The 25,904-nt window shown below is 46.1% G+C and overlaps 1 protein-coding gene across 2 annotated transcripts in view; it reads left to right on the top strand.

The window, feature by feature from the left end:
- Window positions 1–25,904, top strand: part of MED27 (mediator complex subunit 27) — a 217,694-nt gene that overhangs the window by 63,857 nt on the left and 127,933 nt on the right. For both annotated transcript variants that reach the window (XM_068976936.1, XM_068976945.1), the window contains exon 3: window positions 6,257–6,387. In XM_068976936.1, the coding sequence (XP_068833037.1) occupies window positions 6,257–6,387 (131 nt within the window). The remainder of the gene's footprint in view (window positions 1–6,256; window positions 6,388–25,904) is intronic.

The raw sequence follows: 25,904 nt of genomic DNA on the forward strand, positions 1-25,904 counted from the left end.
AATACCAGGCAACCTTGCTTATTTCTTTCCTTAGAGTTATGTTCAAAAGAGGAAACAGGGCTTTCTTGTAAGACATGGTTCTTTCTCATTAGCTGGGAACAAAATACATTTCAATAATGAGGGGCAAAGGTCTTTGCAACTCAAAGTGGTGACGAAGTGTTCCTAGTTTTGCACAAATATTGCTTTTAGTTGAAAGCTTAATGGTTTAGGAGAAATATGACTCCTAAGTATGAGAGTGAGACTCTCGCAGGAGCCTCCCCCACCCGCCAGTGCCGCACATGCATGTGGCAGCTTCGTGGCGTGTGGCTCAATCCAGGTGTTGGTGGGTGAGTTGATCCAGGTGCCGTGTGTCCCTGGCTTGGCGCCGGGAGCCTGGCGCGCACTCGCGCCTCTTGGAAGGATTTTCAGTGCCCTTAGGCCCACCAGCTCTGGCTGTTCTGGTCAGCGCTCTGCAGGGGAAGTGGTCCTCCGTGGCTAATGTCCTTACCCATTACTGTCATGATGTATTACAGAAATTCTCAAAGAGAATCCTAAGTAAAAACAGATTATGCATGTGGCTGCTCCTGGGCAATAAGATGATTTATAAAAACCCACGAAGCACTCCACAAGCACAGTTGCCCCGTTAGGACACTGTCAAGGCTGCTAGGAAGGTCAGATGTGTTACTGCTGAGTCTAGAAACTAGGTTTTTGACAATCTTGAGGGGTCTGTGGTTTCTCGATTCTTTTGTCTTTGAAGTTTTTGTTGCTAAATGGTATTAAAACCGTGAAGTGAGAGCATTTAGAACTTCCTCAAACTCCCCACCTCAGACATGACTGGAGTCAGGAGGAGGAAAAAGGCGTGTGACACCTCAGCGCTGAGAGGTGAGAGTGAGGGAGCAGACAGGAGCCGGCAAATGCTGGCGACGCTCCGTGCACCTTCCCTCAGCCTTGGCTCCTGGCCTGAGGAGAAGGGCCGCGTTTCACGGCCTGAGCAGTGACAACAAATGCCAGGCCCGCAGTTAAAAAGGTGCAGCACACGCAAGACAACGGGACGAAGAATGGGAGCTGAGCCCTGAATGGCCTGTTTCCCTTTCACGATGCGTGAGACCCTGGCTGGTGACCTCTTTACCATCGGAGTCTCCTCTCCCGTAAAGTGGGGTGGAGTGGAGGTGGAGGGTGGCTTCCCCAGGCCTGCTCTCGGACGTTAGAATTCTGCGAGCGATTGGAGGACTGAAGCAATCGGAGGGCAGCCCCTAGGAAGGTCTTTTCCTGAGCTCAAGCCTGCAGAGGGGTTCGGCATTCCTGCTTTTTAGCGTTTAGAGTAAGTGGGAGTCAGGACTCTTTCGTGGCTCTGTCATGACAGTGAACATCTGCAAAGCCGAGAGTCTGCTTCTGTTGGAAACCAACCGCGAGAGGGCTGTCTGATGGAGTCGTTCTGTTCTCTAGGTTGGCTCCAGCCACAGGCCAAGCCAGGGCAGAGTCTCCTGTCGGCCAGCCCACTTGTCAGTTGACAAATCCATTAGCATCTCCTGTACTTAACGCACCACCCTGCACGCTGTAGAGAATACAGAGTTATCAGTAGTAACAAGGCTGTGTCCTCACGGTATGTCTCCCTCGTGGCCAGCTTCACCCCTGGCCCAAGAAAGAACACCAGGCCTCCCTACCTGGATGCCACGTGCCAGAGAGAGAGAGGAGCTCTGTGCAGGGAGGAGGAGTGGGGCTCTCCAGCCCTTGATCTCGTCTTCCCCTCCTGTGGGCCCCCTGCACTCAGGCAGCCAAAATTTATCATAGCTTGGCTCTATCACATTCTTCATCCAGAGGGTTTAGTTACTAGAAGTACCAATGTGTCTTCCTAGCGTTCTTAGGAACCTATATGTAATTCTGTGTAAAGTGATTTCTTTAAGATGGAGTTGAAATCCCTTAAGGTTAAGGAGAATCTGTCGTTGCTGTTTTTAACTTGCTCCCCCACTCCCCAAAGAAGCCTTTGATGGAAAAGAAAATAATGATTTTCATGCTAGGAAGAATCAAACCTTGATTGAGCTGGCTTATAAATTTTGAGATTTTTGAATGTCAGTTTTCTTAAAGTGGGATTCAGGCCATATGGCATGGGGAGGACCATGTTGCTTATGAATAGATGCTATACCCCAGACCCCAGGGGGGGTTCTAGCAAACACATCGGCTTTTAAGTTCTAGGCCTGATCGAATGCCAGTGGCTTAATCGCTATATTGAATGTGATCAGTGGGATGAATTTCCTTCTGTTTTCTTCTCAAACTTCTGTCTATTGCAAAACATGTCCTTTATTTATCTTGGAGCAGGTAGAGCATTCAGAACAGTGTGGACCATGGAAAACCAGTTGGAGGACTAACTAAGGGGACCATTGCTCACTTCATTTTCTGAACCTGAGATTTAAATCAGAAACTTTGCATTTGAGTTCTGTTTTTAAAATAATTTCCTTTCATGTTGTTTCCTCTCAGTCTGTTTTGTCATTTGTAATTTGAAGCATATTAAAGCTAACTGGATTTGAGCCTCAATAATTTGGACTTTAAAAATAAAGACCTTAGGCTATCCAGAGGAAAAGGGTTTGCTGTTGTATGAAATTGTAGGGACGTTACTTCACCAGTTTTTGGTGAAGCCAAATACCCTTGTGATGTCTTTAGAAGCCTAGAGCTTGGAATTAAACTTCAGAGCTCGGTGGGTCCTTGGAGAAAACATAATGCGAATGAGCCATGTAAGGTCGCACAGCTTTTATTAGCAGCAGGTCCAGCAGCACGTTCTAGAAGCTCTTAGTCTGTACATTGGAATTCACCAGGACCTGATCACATTCCACACTTGTGCATGTCTAATATTACTAAAATAGCATTTATTCAGTAAATCAAGGTTTTCCTAATTCAAAGTGGTGTTTCCCTCAGATCGTTATGAGGTATTGAAAATTTCGCAGGCAGAGAGCTAATTAGTAGGTATAATTGATTAGAAAAGGTTTTAGGTTGAGAATTGACCAAAAAATATGACGTTTGTTATAGAAAGTAGAAGTTTGACATGAACAGATAGGTTTCTCTTGGAACTGAGAAATTTTCTCTCAAAATTCAGAGAACATGGAAATAGCTAGGACTGCCAAGCAGCAGGCAGTAAAGACCCCCTCCCCCCAGCTGGCCACACAGCACTCCCATTTCCCCAGCTGCGAGACGTGGAGGTTCAGAGAATGGACTGTTTTATTTCTCTTGCACTTTCATTTTACTCTTGCTGGTTAGTGGAGAAATGATCTTGGATAGAAAAAGCACATTATAACTTTGATAAGTTGCCTTTTGAAATAGAGTTGTTTCCATGCCACAGACATTTGGAGCAAAGTATGTTTATTGAAATATATTTTTATAGAAAATATTACTGAACCTGTAATTGAACACGTATGGCAGTATTTTGAGGAGTGATATGTTCTTAATGTTAATTTGTGGATTAGCTCTGAACTCCCTTCTGCTGTTTTAAAACCTTTGGCTGAGTGAACATTTTCCAAGAGTCTTTGCAGATCTACGCAGTGTTTCATGGAATAGAGTATTTAGTGCTTAAATAATGTATAAATCCAGTTGGACAGGAGCTGCCTGTCAGTTTTATTAACTCTGACCTTTTCTCCCATTATAAAGATGCTTCGGTAAATATTTAATGGGCCCCTTATAGATCTTGACAGTCGGAGCTGTGTTCCTGGAAACTGGGAAACGTATATATGATTAACAAATGTCGCTTAATCACTGTGAGTCAGCTTTCAAGGGCAGGTTTTGTTCTGGGAGAAGAAAACTCCTTCCATCTCCATGTGCTCTCGGGTGTGGCCTACATTGAGAGCATCCAAGATGGTAGAAGTCTCATCGGAACCCTGGGAAAGACAGGCAGCAGCTAGCATGCATTTCTGCTGTTTGGGGGTTTTTGTTTGTTTGAGCAAATGATCAAAATGATGCCAGGTGGACAAAATCACCCTGCCACTCTGCATAGTTAGCAGGACTCTTCCACTCAAAAGAGTCAGCAGGGCTGGAATGGCTGAGCTTGCATGGACCCTAATAAGATACAAAGGAGAAGGAGAGCCAGAAGGCGAGACGGTTCCTGGAGCCAGGAGGGTCCCCTGCCAAGCTGTCTTTCCCTTTAATTCCATAAAGCCCCATGCATATTGCACTCATTGCAAATTCTGGTGGGGAGGATCGAAACCCAAGTAGCTGACATTTTGAAACATTGTCTTTCAAACTTGTACTGTCCCTTGCTTCCATTGATTTCCCATTTAAGAAATCTGTAGGAGAAAAATAAATTTGAGCAAAATTCATTGGTCTGCGATGAGTTGTTAGAGCCAAATTATACCCCCCTTTTTCCACCTCGAGAAGAGCTCTGTTTTTATTATGAATGTGATGTGTCTCTGTCTTGTATTGTGCAGCCATAAGGCTCCCATAGCAAATCGACCAAGTAAATCAAGAGCCTGTTAAAAAGCAATATGGATGCTCCAAACACAGACATTTCGGTCTTTCCTGGGTCACTGGATAGCTTCATTTTTATAAAGAAGCAGATCATTTCAATTGGTTGTGTTTTCTTTCACTCTCTGTTTGTGTGCAGCCCAGTGGCTTTACGGGAGGCCATTTATTTTTCAGGACGTTATTACCCTTTGCATCCAGGGCCCAACCCCTTTTATATGGTGGTCACCAATTTCATTACTATGAGCTGTAATGTAGCTGACTCTGCAAAGGAAATCTATCCATGGAAGAGCATTTTGAAAAGAAATTCAGAGCTGCAGAATGAATTACTATTTGTATATTCAGTTAATTCTAAATAAATGTTTGAAAGACCTTGCTTAATTTGAGGAGGAAAAAAGAAACATGTTGGATGTTATAAATGTTCTCAATCCAAGTTTCTTAGCTTGGTGTTTTCAAGTTCGAATGTTTTATTTACATCTGTTCAAAATTGGGATACCTTTCAGGGATAATTTTGTTATAGAGATGGATGACAACTCTTCACATCTAAAGTACAAAAGTATGGGATTTAAAAAGGAAAATGGGTGTCACTGTCACATGTCAAATTGGAGATAAGCTTCATTTGGTAACGAGCGAGAGTGTGAGCTGTATTGTAAATCAAAAGATCCTGATGATCGGAGTTGAGGGCAGCGGGAGACTCCTGCGTGGGGCACAGGGGAGCTTTCTGCAGTGATGGAGGCTGTGTCTTGATGGGGGTGGTGGTGTCACAGGCGTATGTTATCAAGACATGACCACACCGGACACCAAAATGTATACATTTTATTTTATATGAATTATAACTCAATTATAACTTTTTTTAAAAAGTCCTGTTTGGTTTAGAACTAGGCAGTATTATCTCTCTTTTCCAGTAGAGAAAGTCTAGAGGAGTGAAATGATCTGTCCTGAGTAACCTCGAAGCTCAGCAGTCTGTCAGAACAAAGCGAACGATGCTGGCCCTGAGCCCGCTTACAGTCTGCCGCGTCCTCGCTTGTATTGTTCCAGCTCGTGTGCATGGAGTGGAATTAACTTCTTCAGCCAGTTCTCTTCAGTGAGCCTGTATCCATTTGTGTACATTGTCATGAGATACATTCCTGTGCTTATTTTTGTGATCGATACTTGTATCTTAGCCACTGGGAACAACAGCCCAGCTGTATGTTTGAATCTGTTTATGATCAGCCTGTTGTGCTCCTGTTGACCACAGTGGTCTGTGAGTTATGTTTTTTATTACAAGCAAGACATGACAGTAGCAAGAGTGCCTAGAACTAATTTTTTTTTAAGGAAACCCACTGGATCCTCTTTTTGAAAAATGACATAAGCTTTAAAACCATTTACATAAAGCAAATGTGAACAGAAGTGAAAAAAGAAGTAAAAAATTACCACAATTCTCCTTAGAAATCCACTGTTAACCTTTTGGAGAGCACGCTTTAACCTTCTGGAGAACGTTTTTAAGTACCTCTTTGTTTACAATACCTTTTTTTAAAAATTCAACAAAATGATGTTGTAAAGTTCTTTATGTATTTACCCAATTTCCCTCTTATTATTGGGCATTTAGATTGGTTTCAGTTCTTTATCATTTTGTAACGCTGTGATGAGCATCCTTATTCATGCTTGTTTTCCTGCTTGTCTGATTATCGCCTATGAATACATTTCTTGAAGCAAGATGTTAGCAGGTATATTTGAAATTATTAAAAATGTTCTGAGCTGGTAAGATGTATCAAGTATTGATAGTTTAATAGCCCTTGTCCTGCTTTTACCACATGTTATTTTTCTTCCCCTTTTGTTTGGTTTTCCTCTGCAGCTGCAGTACCACGCAGGTCTGGCATCTGGCCTTTTGAATCAACAGTCGTTGAAACGTTCCGCTAACCAGATGGGAGTGTCTGCTAAACGTAGACCAAAGGCTCAACCCACGACTCTCGTCTTACCGCCTCAGTGAGTGATGGGTTGGAAAAAGTTCTTTTGTCCTGGGTAAACTCTAATTTGTGCTTGTTTTTGGCTAATGGAAACTCATTTTGGCAAGATCGTTCTTTCTTTTAAAAACATTTCTGTTAAGATTGGAGACCAAACACGTAGGTCACCTATTTTGCATCGGTCTTCAAAGAAGCAGTTACGATGCAATTCCCAGTTTACCTGGTCTGTGTGTGCCTCTAGGACGTTAAGATACCTCATGGCTTATTCTTTGTTTCCTTTCTCAGTCCCAGAGTTGGCAGAGTGTGAGTGCAGTTCTCTGTATTTCACAAATGAGGCCACCGAGGAGCACGCTTTGATAAACTGCAGGCCGTCTAGAGAATCTGGTAGCCCTGGGATTAGAATCGGTGCCGGGCTCACTTGTTCTTTTTTAGAAGACTAATATACGTGCCCTTCCTTTTCCCAGTAGAGAGAGCAGACACTGTAAAGTGTACGTTCAGATGGATGGTTTTTTCAGCTCCACCTAGATCACGCCACTGGCCACCACTTCGAGGACTCCCTGAGAATTCTTCTCATGTTCCCACCCTGTACACAGGCTGCCACCTCCCTAAGTTGACCACTGTCCTGACTTCTTTGAACAATTAATTTGACCTGTTATTGAACTTCCTATAGATGCAGTCACACATGTAACTTTTATATGAGCTGTCTTCACTCAACTTAACAGCTCTTAGACTGCTTGTTCTTTTTTGTTGCTGCGTAGTATTCCTTTGAACATGCCATAGTTTTTCCACCCATTGGATTGGCCTTTACTCGAAACCTCAGGAGTTGAGAGCCATGGCTCACTCAGTGATGTAGAATCATAAATTGAACACACCAGTCTTTGCTGGTGGTTTTTCCACTCCACACACAGACTCCCCTGGAAGGGGTGCTGCCTCCCAAAGGCTTGACCTGGTTTTTAAACACATTGCCCAGCTCAGCCTGTTCTCCTATTATATCCTCTTTCCTTAATATCCTCTGTTACAAACTACATTTTGAAGTTTCCAGTTTGAAGGGGGTTTTCAGGGGAGATTCGGTTGTTTGCCTTTACACAGGATCTCATTTGTATTGTGTTTGGTTAGCAAATACTTATTATACCTCCTGTCTGCCGTGCACTGTCCTCAGCTTTGGGGATACAGTCACAGGCAAGACAGGCATGTTCCCATCTTCCCAGAGCTTTTGATTTACTGGGGAGGAAAGGCAAAAAGCAAGTACCCCTAAGCAAATAAATAAACTAGTACAGTAATTTCTGGTTATGATAAGTACTTCTGAAGGGAACACATAGGATGGTAAGGAGGGGAGGCTGCTTAAAACAGGTGGTCAAAGAAGGCCTCTCCAAGGAGCTGGTGCTGGGGGAGACTTGAGAACAGGGAGGAGACGGACCAGTGAGGAGCTGGGAAAACTACAGGGGATAATTCTGGGGGGATCTCTTCTCACCAGTGGATGCTCACAGCCCACCATTTGTATGACTTTCAGGTTTTCTTCACCAGCAGCATTTGCTTCCAGGGTGGGATGAACATAACCAGCTGGCCTCCAGCAAGTTCCTTTTTGTCTGCCACACACACAGGCGCCATCCTTTCCAGAGACAGCAGGGCCAGCTTCCTCGAGTGATGCAAGAAAGAGGGAGTTTTCACCATTTGGCAAAAAGCTTCTTCTGTCTGATGCTTTGCACATGTTGACTTGGCGATTCTGCACATCTCAGCTTTTGGCTTTCAGAAGTCTAGTGGGCCTTATAACTTGTCATCCTCCCTGCATGGCTTGTCCACTGAGGTAGGATGCGTGGTGAGAAGTGAAAGACTTTCTAATGGTCCCACAAGACCGGAGCCAGAAGTGTTTGTTGCTAACTCTCTCCCGACAAAAGTCAGTTCTTAGTCCATCTGTTCACCATTTGTTAATTTGCATTGGCTTGAAACCTGTTTACAGGTGACATGCTATTATGAGGACACTTAGAAACTATTTTAAGCAGCAAGGCAATCAACAGACTCTGTTCTCATGCCAAGAAAAAAAAGCTGGGTGTTCACAACTGTCATTATAAATTTATAATAAATCACTCAAAATACTTAGTTTCAAAGAGAAAAGTGGTTCCCGTGCCCTAAGAACGCAGTGTTGAAATGATTTCCTATGCTTGATGCCTCTTTTCCTGTGAAAATTGACTGCAGCCTTTTCATATCCTTGAGCTTTGTGGATTCACATTATCCTGACATCCCTTTTTAGAGCAGCTGTCCAGTAGCAGGATCTATAACTAAAGGACATTCTGGTTGCTTTTACTGAGCACCTACTATGTGCCACTTACTGTGTTAGTTGTCAGGAGTAGAGACACCAGTATATGGCATAGCTGCTGACCTAATTGGATCATACATTGTGAAAAAAAAAAAAAAGAAACTAGTAATATATACATATTGTAGATTTTGAAAAAAAAATCAAAGATTATTAAAAAAGAAAAAATAATAGTGCTGTCATCCTGATAAAGTTATCGTTAAAGTTTTGATGGCTGTTCTAGATTTTTTCCTATGCATGTGTAATATATAATTTTTAAAAACAAAAACCAGCCTTTAAGAAGAAATGTCTTGTGATACTGTTCTTCTGTATCACATCCCAACATTTATTGTAGTTGTTAGGTTTAAGGTAGTATAATTTGACCCATGGAGTATTTAAAATTGCCTGTTAATCAGCCGTGTTGTGGTTTTATCTATAGGACATTTCCTCATTACAGAACTCTTACTATAAACATGGTATGACCATAAACTTTGTCTTTAAGGAAATGCCTTGTGAACGCCCTTAAAGACGGCACCAAAATGCCCCAGGGTTGCTGCATTTTCATCCATGGCTACAAATTGCCCCAGACTTGGTGGGTTTAACGACAATAAACATGATCACCCATATTTTCTGTGGGTCTGGAGTCCGGGAGTAACCTGGTTCAGAGCCTCTCATAACACTGCCATCAGATAGCCAGGACCACAGGCATCTGAAAGTTGGACTAGGGTCCAGAGGCCACTTCCAAGGTGGTCACTCGCGTGGCAGGCAATTTGGGGTTGGCTGCTGGTGGGAGACCTCAGTTCCTCCCCACACAGGCCTCTCCGCAGGCTGCCTGAGCATCCTCTGGGCATGCAGGTGACTCTCCCAGGGCAGGCGAGCCGGGCAGAGCCTGTCCTTTTTATGGCCTCACCTCAAGATGTGTAGCATCAGTTCCACCTGTTCTGTGGATTAGAAATGAGCTGCCGAGTCTGACTGACGCTCTTGGGGAGAAGGTGAGGTGCTCTCTTCTGAAGGAAGGAGTGTCCAAATTTGCAGACATGTTTTAAAACCACCACGATTGCCAAAGAGGAGAGACACTGCACAGAGAGTCGGGTGGTGGGGCCTGTGAGCCCCATTCTCTTGTTTATCCAGCAGATATTTACTTGAGGCCTACAGGTGCTGGGTTCTGTGCTCCGAGCTGGGGATTTGGAGACGAATAAGACAGGATTTTGGCTTTGGGGATGCTCCGAGTAGACACAGAGGAACAGACGAGCAGCAGGGGATGACCAGACTGCAGCTTCATAGTCAAGCGTGCCGGGCCCCAAGGGCCGGATCCTCACATGCCTGAGAAGGCCACGGCAGCGCCAAGAGAGCCCACGCGGGCACCAGGCTCACCGAATGTCTCCGCTGCTGGCCGGGAGGGATGGAGGCTTCCTCGTGGAGAGCTAGGAGCTTTCTTGCTTAGGCCTACAGAACTCTGGGGAAAGGGTTTATTTCTAAACAGTGGAGGCGGCGGTTAAGGGCCGGGGGCTGGCCTCCTCGCCCGCCCTCCCCTAGAACTCTGTGTGTCTGCTAGTGCGGAGGCGCTTGGGTTTCTGTGTTGGCTTGTGTCAGCAGTTGGGTGGCGTGGAAGCTGCTGCCCTGAAGCCTCTTCCTGAGCGGGCTGAGACCACAGTTGTGGCAAGAATGCAGGAGGTTTGTACCATCATTGATGTGTTTGTTTTTAAAGTGCAGTAGGCTTTAAAAACAATAGTCTTTGAAGACTCAGATTCCATGCCTCACGCACCCCCCCCCACCCCACCCCCAAGTTCCCAGAAGATTAGTGATTTGTGGGATTAACGATTCATATTTTTCTCCCCTTCCAAAGACGCTTGTAAGGAAACAAGATGCTGTTCGTGATGAAAGATCTCTGATCCTATATTAGCGTTCAGAGGGCCCTGGTGAAGCGAGGTTCCCAGATTCCCGAGTGTTCTTAAGTCTTTTGCAGAAGAACAGACACCATCATTTTCATAAAGGAGGCTGTGTCCCCCGTTGCTGGGTAAACATTGTTCGCCTTTGACCTTGTGAGACTGGGCTCAGTCTGGGAAGTGGCTGTCACACTTGACTGACCTGTAAGTTGCATCCGGAGATCCCTGTGTGTCAGCTGGCACCTTATTTCCTTGTGCCGTCGTGGATGGCAGCTTCAACTCTGAGACCTCGCTCCATGTACTCTTGTGGCAGCGTGGGGTGTTGGTTTTAATCATTGTGGCCAAGTCACACACAATCAGTGTGACTCCTGGGTTTCATCAGAGGTGAAAGAGCCTTGTGTGTTCTTATTTCGCGCATGTAGATCTCATTCGGGTTTTTTTTTAAAATACTTATTTTCATTTATTTGGCTTCACTGGCGTGTGGGATCTAGTTTCCCAACCAGCATTCGAACCCGCACCACTGCATTGGGAGCTTGGAATCTTAGCCACTGGACCATCAAGGAAGTTCCAGGTTTCACTTAGGTTTGAGGGGGAAAAAAAGTTATTTGTTTTACAGAAAGGTTATTTTTAAAAGTATTACCTGCCCCGCCCCTCCCCCCCATGCTGGAGGTTGTGACGCCAGGCGGTTTCTGGGTATCACCTTATGGTTTGTGAAGAGGTCCTGCCTGTGAGACTAGGGGCACTTCAGAGGCCGCCTTCTCTCTTCCCTGGGGATGCGCCGGCCCTGCTCGCAGCCCAGAGCGGCCCTTCTGCTCATTCACTGGGTCCAGTGCCCCCTCACCTGCTCCCAAGCATTTCTGCAGGGGCCTCCTGTTTCTCTCCCACCCCGTCCATGTTACCTTTCTCCTCCTTCGCTCTTGGTAGAATGGAAATGGGCGAACCCCAGAACCATCTCCTGGGAGAACACCGACTCCTAGTACCTCCTCTTTCACCTTCCCACCCCCGCACCTGTCTACAGCACAGTTCCTTGAAAGACTTGACTGCACTTGCCCCCAGTTTCTCAGCTGCCCCAGGCAACAAGCGTTCTGATTCCGATCCCTGTTCTCCAGTTTCGCCTCTTCTAGCACCCCTCGTAAACGGAGTCATGCGGAACACAGTGCTTTCTCCCAGGCTGCTTTTGTGCGACGTGACGTTTTGGAGATTCGTTCGTGTGTGTTAGAGCTCTGCTCCATTTTATTGCTGAACATGGTTCCTAGCTGTTCTCCGGAGCACACTAGTGGCACTTCCTCACCATTTGGCGTCCGCTTCAGTGTTGTCTCATATCTCTGAGAGTGCGAGGCATCTTCACTTCCTGCTCCTGCTCTTGGATGACCTACCTCGAGTTTGAGTAATAACGATATACAAAAACCACGTGCCGGGACAAGTGTTGCTGGGGAGAAATGCCACCGATGGAGGCAGTCACTGGCATAATGACACCGCTTGGCCACCTCAGGGTTCCAGTGTTTGAACAGCAGATTGTCTCGGTATGGCCACTGACTGGGTTCTGGAAGTTGAACTGAAAGAGGCTCATATTCTGCCACTGCTTTGCACACTAGCTCCCGAGAAGATCATGGACTTGAAATCACACACGGTGCTTGTATAGGTGACTGGATTCTCACTAAGGCACGTGGTCGGTGCTGCCTCTGCTCTCGAAAGGGAGAGGCTCCTGTTGTCTCTTGCTTAATGTGAAACTGCCGGGAGACCTGGAGAGCAAAGCGGAGACGTGGATCCGTGCTGGGTGACAGTGATGAACGAGGGCCCCCGCTCTTCGTGGTCATTGACGTTGAAATTGAGAAAGGCAAATATTTTCCAGGATGAGCGTACGAAACCCGGGTCTCTTCCTGTAGCTTCCTGGCCATTACATCATTCTCTCTCCTGTTGCTGATTTTCCCAGACCTTTTCTATGAGTTTTTTTCTCAGCCGCACAGAGATGAAACTCCAGGTTTCTGTGTTTGCTTTGCTATTACAGAAGCCCTGATTTAGCCGTCATTTGATAGTGACTGTGACCCTGCTTCCTTGCAGCTGCCTAACCCTTCTCTTGATTACTTGGGCTTTGTTTTGCCTCCCGAGGATCTTGATATTTTGTTGAGGGCACTATTTGGTTGTATGTTGATAGGTTTATATTTAAGTGCTTCACCTCAGATGGTGAGAGGAGCCCTGAACAGGAATGTTTGGCATCTCTTTTCATGGGAGTTTAGTTTGTCTCTGAGCAGAGGAGGCTCAGATGATAAAGGATCCACCTGCAATACAGGAGGGGTTCAGTCCTGGGCTGGGAAGATCCCCTGGAGGAAGACATGCCCACTCCAGTATTCTTGCCTGGAGAACCCCACTGACAGAGGAGCCTGGCGGGCTACAGTTCATGGGGTTGCAAGGAGTTGGACATGACAGTGACTAAGGATTTTTCACTTTTCACTTTCAAAGCATCAGTTAATATACCACGAATGAGAAGCAAACCGATTGATTGCCGTGAGTTTTAGAAATATACAGCATCACCTCCTGTAATCCCCTCATCCAGGTTGCTTATTTGCCAGGCCTGCACTCCCTGGGCCTCAGCTGGGGAGCAGAGCCAGTGTGTTGTTGGCTGTTCTGAGTGTCCCCGAAAGGAAACAGAGAACTTTGCAGCTTTTAAGTTTCCTTGAGGTTGGCAAAAAGTCATCAAAACTTGAGTAGAGATTCACAAAATTCCCCTCTCCCCTACTGGCATGTATTAAGTAACAATATTCATTAGATACCACTGAGAGGCTGTGTAATAAAGAAATAATCCTAGGCCTTGGTGGCTCTCACTCTCCAGAAGAGTTGAAATTGAGAATATAATTAAAGATTAAAACATTGTTTGCATTCTAGAACATGGAGAAATCTTCCTCTCCATTGTGGGACCATATTAATAAGGAAGAGATCAGTTTCCAATAACCAAGACCACAGAAGCTCATTTATTAACATCAGTCATATTGAAGCTGTCTGACTCGTTACTTCTTTGTCTTTTTCCTACAAGACTGGAGCTGTGTCCAGGAATAGTGAGGGATACCAGCCTTATCTCAAAAAAGAATTTATCAAAATCTATGCAGCATCCTAAATTTGGATGGGAGTGTTCACAGGGAAAGGGGGGTAGCAAGAGGATGAGATGGTTAGATCACTGACTCAGTGGACGTAAATTTGGGCAAACTCTGGGCGATAGTGGAGGACACAGGAGCCTGGCATGCTACAGTCCATGGGGTAGGACAGGGTCAGACACGACTTAGAGACTGAACAACAGTTCAGTTCAGTTGCTGAGTCACGTCTGACTCTTTGTGACCCCATGGACTGCAGCATGCCAGGCCTCCCTGTCCATCACCAACTCATGGAATTTACTCAAACTCATGTCCATTGAGTCGGTGATGCCATCCAACCATCTCATCCTCTGTCATCCCCTTCTCCTCCCACCTTCAATCTTTCCCAGCATCAGGGTCTTTTCAAATGAGTCAGTTTTTCGCTCATTGGCCAAAATATTGGAGTAATTCACTGTATTCCTCTGTTTGTCAAAAAATAATTTCCATGCTGTCAGGTTCAGCCAGTTTTTTATGCAAAGAATAAAAGGTTGATAGGAACTTGTGTACCTGCCTGTGTTGAGGTTGTATCATTGAGGCTGGGAAAGAGGCAAGAACACCATAAAATCTTGTCAGACCATCTCGACACAGTGACAAAAAGAAACCTTGGTGGTCAGATACCTTGTACTCCGAGCTCCTCGCAGCCCACTGCACCCTGAACCGCAGAGTGGACTCAGAGAAGAGCCCGGGGCCTTGCCCAATTGGATTGTAAAAGTTTAACTGCCCAAGCGCCGTTTCATTTTCTCTCTCTGCTTTTTTGTTGCTGTTCACATTTGTTTGTTTTCCATTTGCCTCAGAATCGAATCCGAAGGCATTCAAAGCCGAGGGTGCAGGATCGTCTTCTCGTGCATCCAGGCGCCGCTGTCGCCTGTTCTTGCTCTTTAGAGCTTTTGAGGGCCCAGAGAAGACGCTGTCAGTAATAGTTCTTGAAATGTCCTTTTCTATGTTTATTGCTAGTGTTATTGGCAGGCGGAGGAGGAAAGTGTCTTTCTCTGTCTGCAGCATTGGCTGGGGAGGGGAAAATGTGGTTCAGTGACTGGGCAGAAAGAAACTGTCCACTCCCGGCTCTGTACAGCTTGCATGTGGTAGCCAAATGCCTCTGGCTTTGCCGCTCTCTGCCTTGTGTTTTGTTGACTGGAAACTCCTTGGGGACCAGGGATCCCTGCATCCCCTTCCTGCCCAGTCTTGGCTCGCCTGAGTGAACCAGCCCTCGCTCCCCGCCCAGCTGCTGAGGCAAGAATGTCTCTTTACAAGATGTGCTGGTCGTCATCATTTGTGCTGCTCATGGCTCTCAGTAAACTGGAAGCACTGAGCGTTGGGTATTTAAGTGGATGGGAACCAGGACTTCTCCACTGGTTAGGAGTCCACCTGCCAATGCTGGGGACACGGGTTTGATCCCTGGTCTGGGAAGATTGCGTGTGCCTCAGGTCAGTAAGCCTGTGCTCCGCTGTGACGGGAGCCCACGCTCCAGCCCGCACACGGCAGCCAGCAAGCAGCCTTCATCACCGCGCTGGAGAAAGCCTGAGCATAGCGACGAAGACCCAGCGCAGCCGGAAGTCACAGGAATCTGGGGCTGAGCACCAGGTGCAGGGGTGCCTGCAAGTGAGCATGTGAAGATGCCTCTACTGCGTGGGGCACAGGACTGGATCTGCAGGCTCCAGCAGCAGGCAGGGCCCGAAAGGCAGGCGGAGGCCTCATAGCGACCACCGCGGGGGGCAGCAGGCCCTGGGGGCTCATGAGCAGGGCTAGGGTGTGCAAAGCGTTGTTTTAGGACAATTAATCAAGTGAAAGAATGCAGCTAAATAAGGTAGTCCTTTGTAGCTGTTAAAAAGATAATTGGTTCATGTTACTTATCTTTTATCCCTCTGTTTGGGCAGGAGAAAAATCTCCAGGAGAAATAAACGAGGAATCCCTCATAAATATTAATGTAAAAATCTGTCTATGGAGAATAAATATAGGGACATTTTGCTTTAAATGCTCTACGTCGTTGTGCTTCATTAGCATATGTGTTGTAAAAGATCCTCCTCTCCCCTTGAGAAAACCGTATTTAGTTCAGCTAATAGCTGCCTGCTGAAAGCCGCAGGTTGTCGAGATCCTCGTACTTCAGACGGCCAGGAGAGCTGCCGTGCCCGCGCGTCAGCCGGCCAGTTTCCTGGGCTCACCGTCCTCAGGAGTGCTGGGCCCCGGCAGGGAGCTAGCAGCGAGTCCTGGATCCAGTCTCATTTTCTGGCATTCGCCAAGCCCTCTCTGTGGGCTGGACGTGTACTTAATCAAGCTGGCACTGTAAGGTGTTCAAGTACTCCTGTCTGTATAAACAGATAGAAGAGAATGAGTTGCCTGTGAAGCTGGTTAGGTTGGAGGCTCCCACAAGCCTTGGGAGAAGCAATATGGACCTGCTTACACTCCATGCCTCCCACTTCTCAAAAGTGTTGGGGAAGGGACTTCCCTGGGGGGTCCAGCCAAAAAGAAAGTCCTCTTCATTTTAGGGGACTAGAATGCAAAAGTAGGAAGTCAAGAACTGCCTGGAGGAGTAGGCACATTTGCCCCGGTGTACAAGAAAGCAGATCAACGGCTAACAGAATTTTGCCAAGAGAATGCGCTGGTCATAGCAAACACCCTCTTCCAACAACACAAGAGAAGACTCTACACATGGACATCACCAGATGGTCAATACCAAAATCAGATTGTTTATATTCTTTGCAGCCAAATGCGGAGAAGCCCTACACAGTCAGCAAAAACAAGACCGGGAGGTTACTGTCACTCAGATCATGAACTTCTTATTGCCAAATTCAGACTTAAATTGAAGAAAGTAGGGAAAACCACTAGACCATTCAGGTATGACCTAAATCAAATCCCTTATGATTATACAGTGGGAGTGACATAAATTCAAGGGATTAGATCTGATAGAGTATCTGAATAACTATGGATGGAGGTTCATGACATTGTACAGGAGACAGGGATCAAGACTACCCCAAGAAAAAGAAATACAAAAAGGCAAAATGGCTGTCTGATGAGGCCTTACAAATAGCTGAGAAGAGAAAAGACATGAAAGGCAAAGAAGAAAAGGAAAGATATAGCCATCTGAATGCAGAGTTCCAAAGAATAACAAGGAGAGATAAGAAAGCCTTCCTTAGTGATCAATGCAAAGAAATAGAGGAAAACAATAGAATAGGAAAGACTAGAGATCTCGTCAAGAAAATTGGAGATACCAAGGGAACATTTCATGTAAAGATGGGCACAATAAAGGAGAAAAACAGTGTGAACCTAACAGAAGCAGATATTAAGAAGAGGTTGCAAGAATGCACAGAAGAACTGTACAAAAAAGATCTTCATGATCCAGATAACTGCAATGGTGTGATCACTCACATAGAGCCAGACATCCTAGAATGTGAAGTCAAATGGGTTTTAGGGAGCATCCCTACAAACAAAGCTAGTGGAGGTGATGGAATTCCAGTTGAGCTATTTCAAATCCTAGAAGACGATGCTGTGAAAGTGCTGCACTCATATGCCAGCAAATTTGTAAAACTCAGCAGTGGCCACAGGACTGGAAAAGGTCAGTGTTCATTCCAATCCCAAAGAAAGGCAATGCCAAAGAATACTCAAACTACCGCACAATTGCACTCATCACACATGCTAGTAAAGTAATGCTCAAAGTTCTCCAAGCCAGGCTTTAACAGTATGCGAACCGTGAACTTCCAGATGTTCAAGCTGGATTTAGAAAAGGCAGAGGAATCAGAGATCAAATTGCCAACATCCGCTGGGTCATTGAAAAAGCAAGAGAGTTCCAGAAAAACATCTACTTTTGCTTTATTGACTACACCAAAGCCTTTGACCGTGTGGATCACATCAACCTGTGGAAAATCCTTAGAGAGGTGGGAATGGCAGACAACCTGACCTGCCTCCTGAGAAATCTGTATGCAGGTCAAGAAGCAACAGTTAGAACCAGACATGGAACAATGGACTGGTTCCAAATCGGGAAAGGAGTATATCGAGGCTGTATATTGTCACCCTGCTTATTTAGCTTATTTAACTTATCATGCTAATTGCTGGACTGGATGAAGCACAAGCTGGAATGAAGATTGCTGGGAGAAATATCAATAACTTCGGATATGCAGATGACACCACCCTTATGGTAGAAAGTAAAGAAGAACTAAAGAACCTCTTGATGAAAGTAAAGAGGAGAGTGAAAAAGTTGGCTTAAAACTCAACATTCCAAAAACTAAGATCCTGGCATCCGGTCACAGCACTTCATGACAAATAGATGGAGGACCAATAGAAACAGTGGCAGGCTTTTACTTTTTTGGGCTCCAAAATCACTGCAGATGGTGACTGCAGCCATGAAATTAAAAGACGCTTGCTCCTTGAAAGAAAAGCTGTGACCAACCTAGACAGCATATTCAAAAGCACAGACATTACTTTTTGACAAAGGTCCATCTAGTCAAAGCTGTGGTTTTCCCAGTAGTCATGTATGGATGTGAGAGTTGGACTATAAAGAAAGCTGAGTGCAGAATAATTGATGCTTTTGAACTGTGGTGTTGGAGAGGACTCTTGAGAGTCCCTTGGACTGCAAGGAGATCCATCCAGTCCATCCTAAAGGAAATCAGTCCTGAATATTCATTGGAAGGACTGATGTTGAAGTTGAAACTCCAATACTTTGGCCACCTGATATGAAAAGCTGACTCATTTGAAAAGACCCTGATGCTGGGAAAGATTGAGAGCAGGAGGAGAAAGGAATGTCAGAGGATGAGCTGGTTGGATGGCATCACCAACTCAATGGACATGAGTTTGAACAAGTTCTGGGAGTTGGTGATGGACAGGGAGGCCTGGGGTGCTGCAGTCCCTGGGGTCACAAAGAGTCACACACATGTGAGCGACTGAATTGAACTGAACTGAACTGAATCGTAGACACTGAGTCATGATACCTTAATACTGTCAATGAGCTCATTATAATATACTGTTTTGTCTACTTTTGTGTATATTTTAAATTTTTTCAGTTTTTTTTTTTTAATTTAAATATGAAGCTTGGGAGCTTGGGTTATTGTTGAAGAAGTGGAGTTTCAGTGTGGGATGGTAGGAGAAGTCTTGGGAGTGGGTGTCATCTGCCAGAGGCGGTGGAGGGAGGGCACAGAGGGAAGGTGCTGGCAAACGACACTGTCGCCCTACGCAGCCAGCCCTGCCCTGCCCCGCCCTCCAGGGCACCTCAGCCCTTTGCTGTCAGGTTCTGGCCCTAGCCTCACTCTCAGCTGATCTGTCCTATATTTATCTCAGGCCCTTTTTGACACAGTCTAAAATTTAAGACTCCATGTCTTCCATAGATACTGAATCAAAGAGAAATTGCATAAAGTAGAAAACTATAATAAAGAACCTGGCCATTAAGCACCAAGTCGAATATGGCAGCCTGTGAGATCAGTTTAAACTTATATTTCATTGCATCCTCTAATTGCATTTCTCCTTTACAAGGTGATTTTATCCAGGAAGACAGCTGTCTAGTGTGGTTATTACATCATTCCAGCCAGTCCTAGGCAAAGGAAGAAAAGAAATGGTGGTTGTATAGTACACTCATGAAATAGAAGTTGGGTCTTTTTTTAATCCCTTTTTGCATAACAAAGAGAGCTTCAGGATTGTTAATATTTCACAGGATGCCTTTCCCAATCCACAGTGGTTATAGTGAAGCTTTTTTTTCCCATCTCTGTTCTTTCTTGGAATGGATAGTCATTTCAGCGGTCTCTTGACGTGTGTCTCTTCTTTCTGTGCCGTTGAGGCTATTAGTAACCCATAGATTTTGACCCAGAAAGTCCCTGTTTAGAATCATAATGGTCTCTGTTCATCTCTGCTGAAAACTGCTCTGTTAGCTCTGACCGGCACAGTGACCTCAGTAATGTGGAAACACGAAACGGCTTTGCCTCTTAGTTTGAGTCTTCTGGGAAGGATGGATTTTGATCTGGGGTGCCAGTCACTTTGATAGTCCTCATTTATGGCAGATACCTGGGGTGGTTTTTTTTTTTTAATAATAAAACACAAAAAACAACCTGAAAAACCTTTTTTCAGCCCAGGTTAGACTTATTTCTAGCCTCCTGAGACTTGAGGTATATCATCTCCCTAAGTGTGCTTAGCGTGAAGGAATTGGTCATGGTCTTTCCGTTTGGAAAGTTTTTCAACCCGGATTCAGCTCTGAGTTCAGGGCCTGCTGGTCCATAGGTGAGCTGTCAAGGTCAGTCCTCACTCCGGACATTCTGACAGCAGGGTAGCAGTGATCTGGAACAGGCTTCCAAGAAAAGGGACCCACGGGCCAGGTGTGGAGGCCAGCTCTTCTTTGGAGTGAGGGAGCCTTTGGAGCAGTGATTCCCACCCCAGATGCACGTTAGAATTTTACAGGGAGCCCTCTGTGGGGAGAGGCCCAGACACTCACGTTCTTAAACAGTTCCCAGGGGAATCCCTGTTTGCACCAAGCAGGGTGAAGGGACACTCCAGGGACAGAGCTATCTTGTCAGAACGTCTGCACGATGAGGGGAATAACTGTTGTGAGGAAGAATTGGGGAGAGCCTGTTTGCTCAAGGCCACCAACAAGAACCTGCTGCAATTTAAACGTCAGAAAAAGGTGCATCCTGACTTGATTGCTCGTCAGTTCCCAGATGTATCCGATGTCTCAATACATGATTTCTCTGACCAGCTTTATTGAGCTTTGTGGTTCTTTGGTCCACAGAGTAACGTAGTCTGGTGACACTTTACTTTTTTCCTTTAAATGTATTGTTATATCAGTGGTTTGGTCCTTCAGATTAAATTGTAATCTACATGTTTCATTGTCATTTTGTACACTTCTAAAGGTATTTCTATAAATTAGAAGTGTACAATTTAGTTTATTGTTAGTCTGATACATATTGCTGTTCATTGTAGCTTTTTTTGAACAACTTTATTGGGGTGTACAAAAAATACAGTAAGTTGCATGTGTATAAAGTATGTAATTTTTGTCACCCGTGAAACCATCACCTTATCATAATCAAGATAATGAACATATTCATCACCCCTGCATTTCCTCACACCCCTTTGTAGTCTTGCATATTCAAAAGCAGAGACATTACTTTGCCAACAAAGGTCCGTTTAGTCAAGGCTATGGTTTTTCCAGTAGTCATGTATGGATGTGAGAGTTGGACTGTGAAGAAAGCTGAGTGCCGAAGAATTGATGCTTTTGAACTGTGGTGTTGGAGAGGACTCTTGAGAGTCCCTTGGACTGCAAGGAGATCCAACCAGTCCATTCTAAAGGAGATCAGTCCTGGGTGTTCATTAGAATGACTGATGCTAATGCTGAAACTCCAATACTTTGGCCACCTCATGCGAAGAGTTGACTCCCTGGAAAAGACCCTGATGCTGGGAGGGATTGGGGGCAGGAGGAGAAGGGGACGACCGAGGATGAGATGGCTGGATGGCGTCACCGATTCTATGGACATGAGTTTGGGTGAACTCTGGGGGATGGTGATGGACAGGGAGGCCTGGTGTGCTGCGATTTGTGGGGTCGCAAAGAGTCGGACACAACTGAGCAACTGAACTGAACTGAAACACTTAAAGAGTACAAAATCTAGGTGATATGGTAGGTGTATGTTTAATTTTTTAAGAAATTGCCCAACAGTTTCCCAAAGTGACTGTAGCATTTTACCTTCCTGCCAGCAGGGCATGAGAGTTCCAGCTGCTCCCTGTCCTCACCACCACTTGGCATAATCAGTCTTTTTAATGTTAAACATTCTAATAGGTGTGCAGTGGTCTCATTGTGGTTTTAACATGCAAATTTCCTTAATGACTACCGATGTTGAGCATCTTTCTTGTGCTTATTCACCATCTATGTATCTTCTTTGGTAAAGTACAAAAATTTGAGAAATGAAAGTTTCCTTTGATGGCTTTGAAGATGCCTTAATATAGAGCCTATCATAGATGTTATTGTATATTGCTTGGTTGGCGTGTATCTGTCAGGTACCTACTGTGTGCTCATGATGCTACCAGTTGCTCTGGGGAATTGAGAGGAAATAGTAGTCAGGGACCTCGGGGCTCAAACACTGCAGGTTTCATTTGAGCATTTCATGGTGTCTCTTCACCTTGTCCGTCTTTTGTCCTGTGCTTGTGTTATGGCTGTGGGTCTGGAGTTGATTGGGGCTGAAGAATAGGGATTTAATTCAGTTTGTGCTGACTTTTCTGGTAGGGGTACTGGTCTCTGAACCACTGCGGTCTAGACTCTTGCTGTCTTTTATCTTTAATTGGTATTTATTTATAGTCTGCTCTGCTTTTTGTTAATTTTAAAAATAAAATCTGACGTCCATAATGCCAGATGCCGGATATCCAGTGATGAATAAACCTTTCTTTAAAGAACTTAGAGTGTCCTGAGGAGACAAGTGCAGAGGCTGTTAGAACTCAAAAGGACATGAAATCAACTCCAGGGAACCAGGAACGCTCTCTGGATGATATGGACTCAGAAAAGCTGAAATTCCTTATAAACAGACTTAAATATAATGTTGGTGGCTTGTATTAGAACAGCCTAAGACAGGCCCACTGGGCTTCCCAGGTGGCTCAGTGGATAAAGAATCTGCCTGCATTGTAGGAGATGCAGGTTTGATCCCTGGGTTGGGAAGATCCCCTGGAGAAAGTAGTGGCTACCCACTCTAGTATTCTTGCCTGGAGAATGCCATGGACAGAGGAGCCTGTAGGGTCCGTGGCATTGCAGAGTCAAAGAGTCGGACACAACTGAAGTGACTGGTCTCGCACACAGCAAGACAGGTCCACTGCCCGTTACCTCCTAAGAGGAAGGGGTAGAGGCAAGACTCTAGAAGTAGAAACTGCTGGATCGGACCACCCCATTCCCCCTCTCACTCTTCTACCCTGCTCCTCTCCCAGAGCCCACTTCCTGAAGTAGTGAAGAGGGGCCGGTCCCTTCAGCTCCGAGAGACTCGCAGGGGCCTGGAGCAGCTGCCTGTGTCACTGTGCCCCGGGGATGCTGTCACTTGGGGCCTCGCGCCATGGGCATCCGCAGACTGCTGTGATGGTGGGCCTGAGACCCAGCGCTGCTTTCTCTGGCTCTCTTTCTGAGGTGGTGATTCTCCCTTCTCTCTCTCATTCTTGTGCCTAGAAACCTTGTGGGTTTTTTTGGTTTTTTTTACCCCCACTATTTAATAACCCCGGCAGTAGACCTTGCCAGGCTTCAGATCAAGCTTGCAGAAGACCCTTGTCTCCAAGTGTTGGTGGACACTCAGTAGGACAGAGCCACCCTGCGTGGTCCCCTGGTGTGCTCTGACCGCAGATCCACTCCATTATGCATTGTTGAGCTGAATGTCCTCACGCCCCCTCCATCTCCCCTACCCTGCTGTATTTGGGGCTCAGGCACAGACATTCACAGGTAGATCTTTCAAATAAATGTTAATTCTTGGCTCTAAGAACTTTGTTTTTATATGATGGCCCCAGTCTCCCCCCACCGACCCCTGGAGTTAGGTTTGCTGGGACTTGAATGTCTCCAGAGAAGAAAGCTAGGGGTTTTAGCCGTAGATTTAATATCCTGTCCCCTCTCCCATCCTGGCTCCGCCCGTTGCAGCCCCACTCGTGTTTCCTGGGGTCCGTTCCTTCCACTTATCTGCTCCTACTGTTACATCTCAGTGACCCAAAGAGAAAATCCTCAGAAGTCTCTCACAGTCTTAAATAAAATTTCATTTCATTTTTATCATATTAAGCCAATGTAAATCCCACGCACAGTAGCTCCAGAAAGGCGTTCATTTCCTATCTGACACATAACAAAATAGATTTAAATTTTTGTTGTTGTTGTTGACTTGAGCTCTTGGGAAAAATAAAATAAAATAATTGAAATTAAGTAAATAAAAGGCACCAAATCCCTTTTCCTTCTCTTGGCCTGAACTCTCATCTTCTATTGTCAGTTGAAATGGACTCCCCCCCCCAAATGTGTCATGCACAGAACCCAACTTCACAGATCAGGTGTGGGGCCAGGGTGGGTTATAAGTTACAAGTTAACTTCCCCGCTCTTTTAAAAGATTTTTTGTTGTTGTTGCACTTTTTTAAACAAAGGGCACTTAAATATTTAACGGTCTCCTAAGACCAATTAATTCAATACAGTTCATCCAGCAGACATTTAGACAGCATGTGGCATTGTCCTCCCCATTAAGGAGGCTCTGATGTTGTTGAGGGACGTGTCTAGAGTGTCATGAAAGCCCAGACTCAGAAGAGCCAGGAGGCAGCTGCTTCCCCCAGATCATTTCACCGTGAAGAAAGCCAGGGGTGCAGGTAGGGAGGTATTCCTCCTGAGCAGGTCACAGGGTTCTTAGCAGCAGAGCCAGGACTGGACCGTGTTCGTTGTTCCGCTCCTCTGGGGCTCCTGCTGGTGCTCTGCTGCTGTCTCCTGACTTGGTGGGTGGTGGCAGTGGAGGAGGGAGAGAGAGAGAAATCTCAAAAACAAGATATGAAAAAACTGTGGGAATTTCCCTGGTGGTCTAGAGAGTCGGACTGTGAAGGCTGATCGTCAAAGAATTGATGCTTCTGAATTGTGGTGCTGGAGAAGACTCTTGAGAGTCCCTTGGAGAGCATGAAGACCAAACCAGTCAATCCTAAAGGGAATCAACCCTGACTATTCATTGGAAGGGCTGATGCTGAAGCTCCCATACTTTGGCCACCTGATGCAAAGAGCTGAATCATTGGAAAAGACCGTGATGTTGGGAAAGACTGAGAGCAGAGCAGCAGCCGAGAGGAGCTACCCCATGTCCGAGGTCAGGGGCAGCAGCCGAGAGTGCCAGGCTGTGACGGCGCAGGAGCGGCCAAGAGGAGCTACCCCGTGCTCGGGCACGACTGAGCAACTGAACTGAACTGAGAGCAGAAGGAGAAGGGGGCAGCAGAGGATGAGATGGTTAGATGGCAACAGAAAGTGAATTGAAGCAAACTCCCGGAGATAGTGAAGGACAGGGAAGCTGGTGTGCTGCAGTCCATGGGGCTGCAAAGAGTCAGACAGGACTTAGTGACTGAATAAAAACAACCAGTGTTTAAGGCTTGAGCTTTTATGCCGTGGACCCATGTTAGATCCCTGCTTGGGGAACTAAGATCCCACAACCCCGTGATACGGCCAGGAGAAAAAACAAAAGGCATCTTTTCTAGGTAATGTTTTTGGATGGTGTCATAGAATCGCCACACCTGTTTGCTGTTCTGAGATTTCCCACATGGGTTACTTTGCTGATTGCTTTTTGAGTCTTGTGTGTGTTTGCCTCAAGGCCACGCAACCCATTGCTTCTGGTTCTTTGCAAGAAGAAGGGGACAGTTTCAGCATTTGTGTGCTGAGAATTCCAGCTTTCTGCATCAGTGCTCCTTGTGGCCCTGGAGCTATGCCCTGTTAGCACTGCTTTTTGGCAGAGAAGCAATACTTTATCAGCCAGTATGAACAGATATTTCTGTTCTACAAATGAGCTCAGATTTATAGACTCAGGGTTCAGAGAAAGGAGATAAGAGATCACCAACCACAGCCGAATCTACAGCGAGGGAAGAAGTAGCATCAGGCTGGTTCCTAATGAAAGCCAGTGCACAAGATGCCCGTTCACTCTGGCGGTTTTTTCCTGAGAGGTACTGTCACCCTCCTTGCCTTAACCTTGTCCAGTGTCTCCCACCTGGGCTCTGGGACACCGGAGCCCACACATCTGAGCTGCATGCACCTCTGTCATCGATCAGGTGTTTGGGGAGCAGATGCTGAGGTGGAGTTTGGGGTGCAGTGTATGTATTAGGGAGCAGCACCTGTCTGAGGAAGGGGGACAGAGAGGATTGGGCAGGAAAAGATGGTAAACTGTGATGAGCCCTGACAGAGCCCGGTCCAACCCGGGAGTTCTCTGGAGCGCACATTGCCTCTCTGAGCCGTCCTGCATCAGCCAGCAGCCTCGGCCTTCTCATCCTCCCTGGTGCAGCCGCCGGACACAGGTGGCTCCAGGAAGGCCGGGACTGTCCCTGGCTGCGCTGGCAGCTGGGAACTGAGCGCTGACTGCACTCCCCTAGCCGGGCAGCACGCTCCTCCCTGACGAGGGGCTGTCGCCGCATGTGCTTGTCAGCCACACCACCATCGCTGTCCGGCTCAGCACTGGTCTCTGGTGCTGGAGTTTGGGTGTTTTGGGCCTCAGTAGCTATTACTATAGCAACTTTCCTAAGTGCAGGTCCGTGCTGTCGGGCCACTGCTTCCATGGGCCCACCATGCTGACAGCGGGTCAACTGACAATAACTGCTCCGG

The sequence above is a fragment of the Capricornis sumatraensis genome, chromosome 1, assembly GCF_032405125.1.
Source record: "Capricornis sumatraensis isolate serow.1 chromosome 1, serow.2, whole genome shotgun sequence".
NCBI classification, from domain to species: Eukaryota; Metazoa; Chordata; class Mammalia; order Artiodactyla; family Bovidae; genus Capricornis; species Capricornis sumatraensis.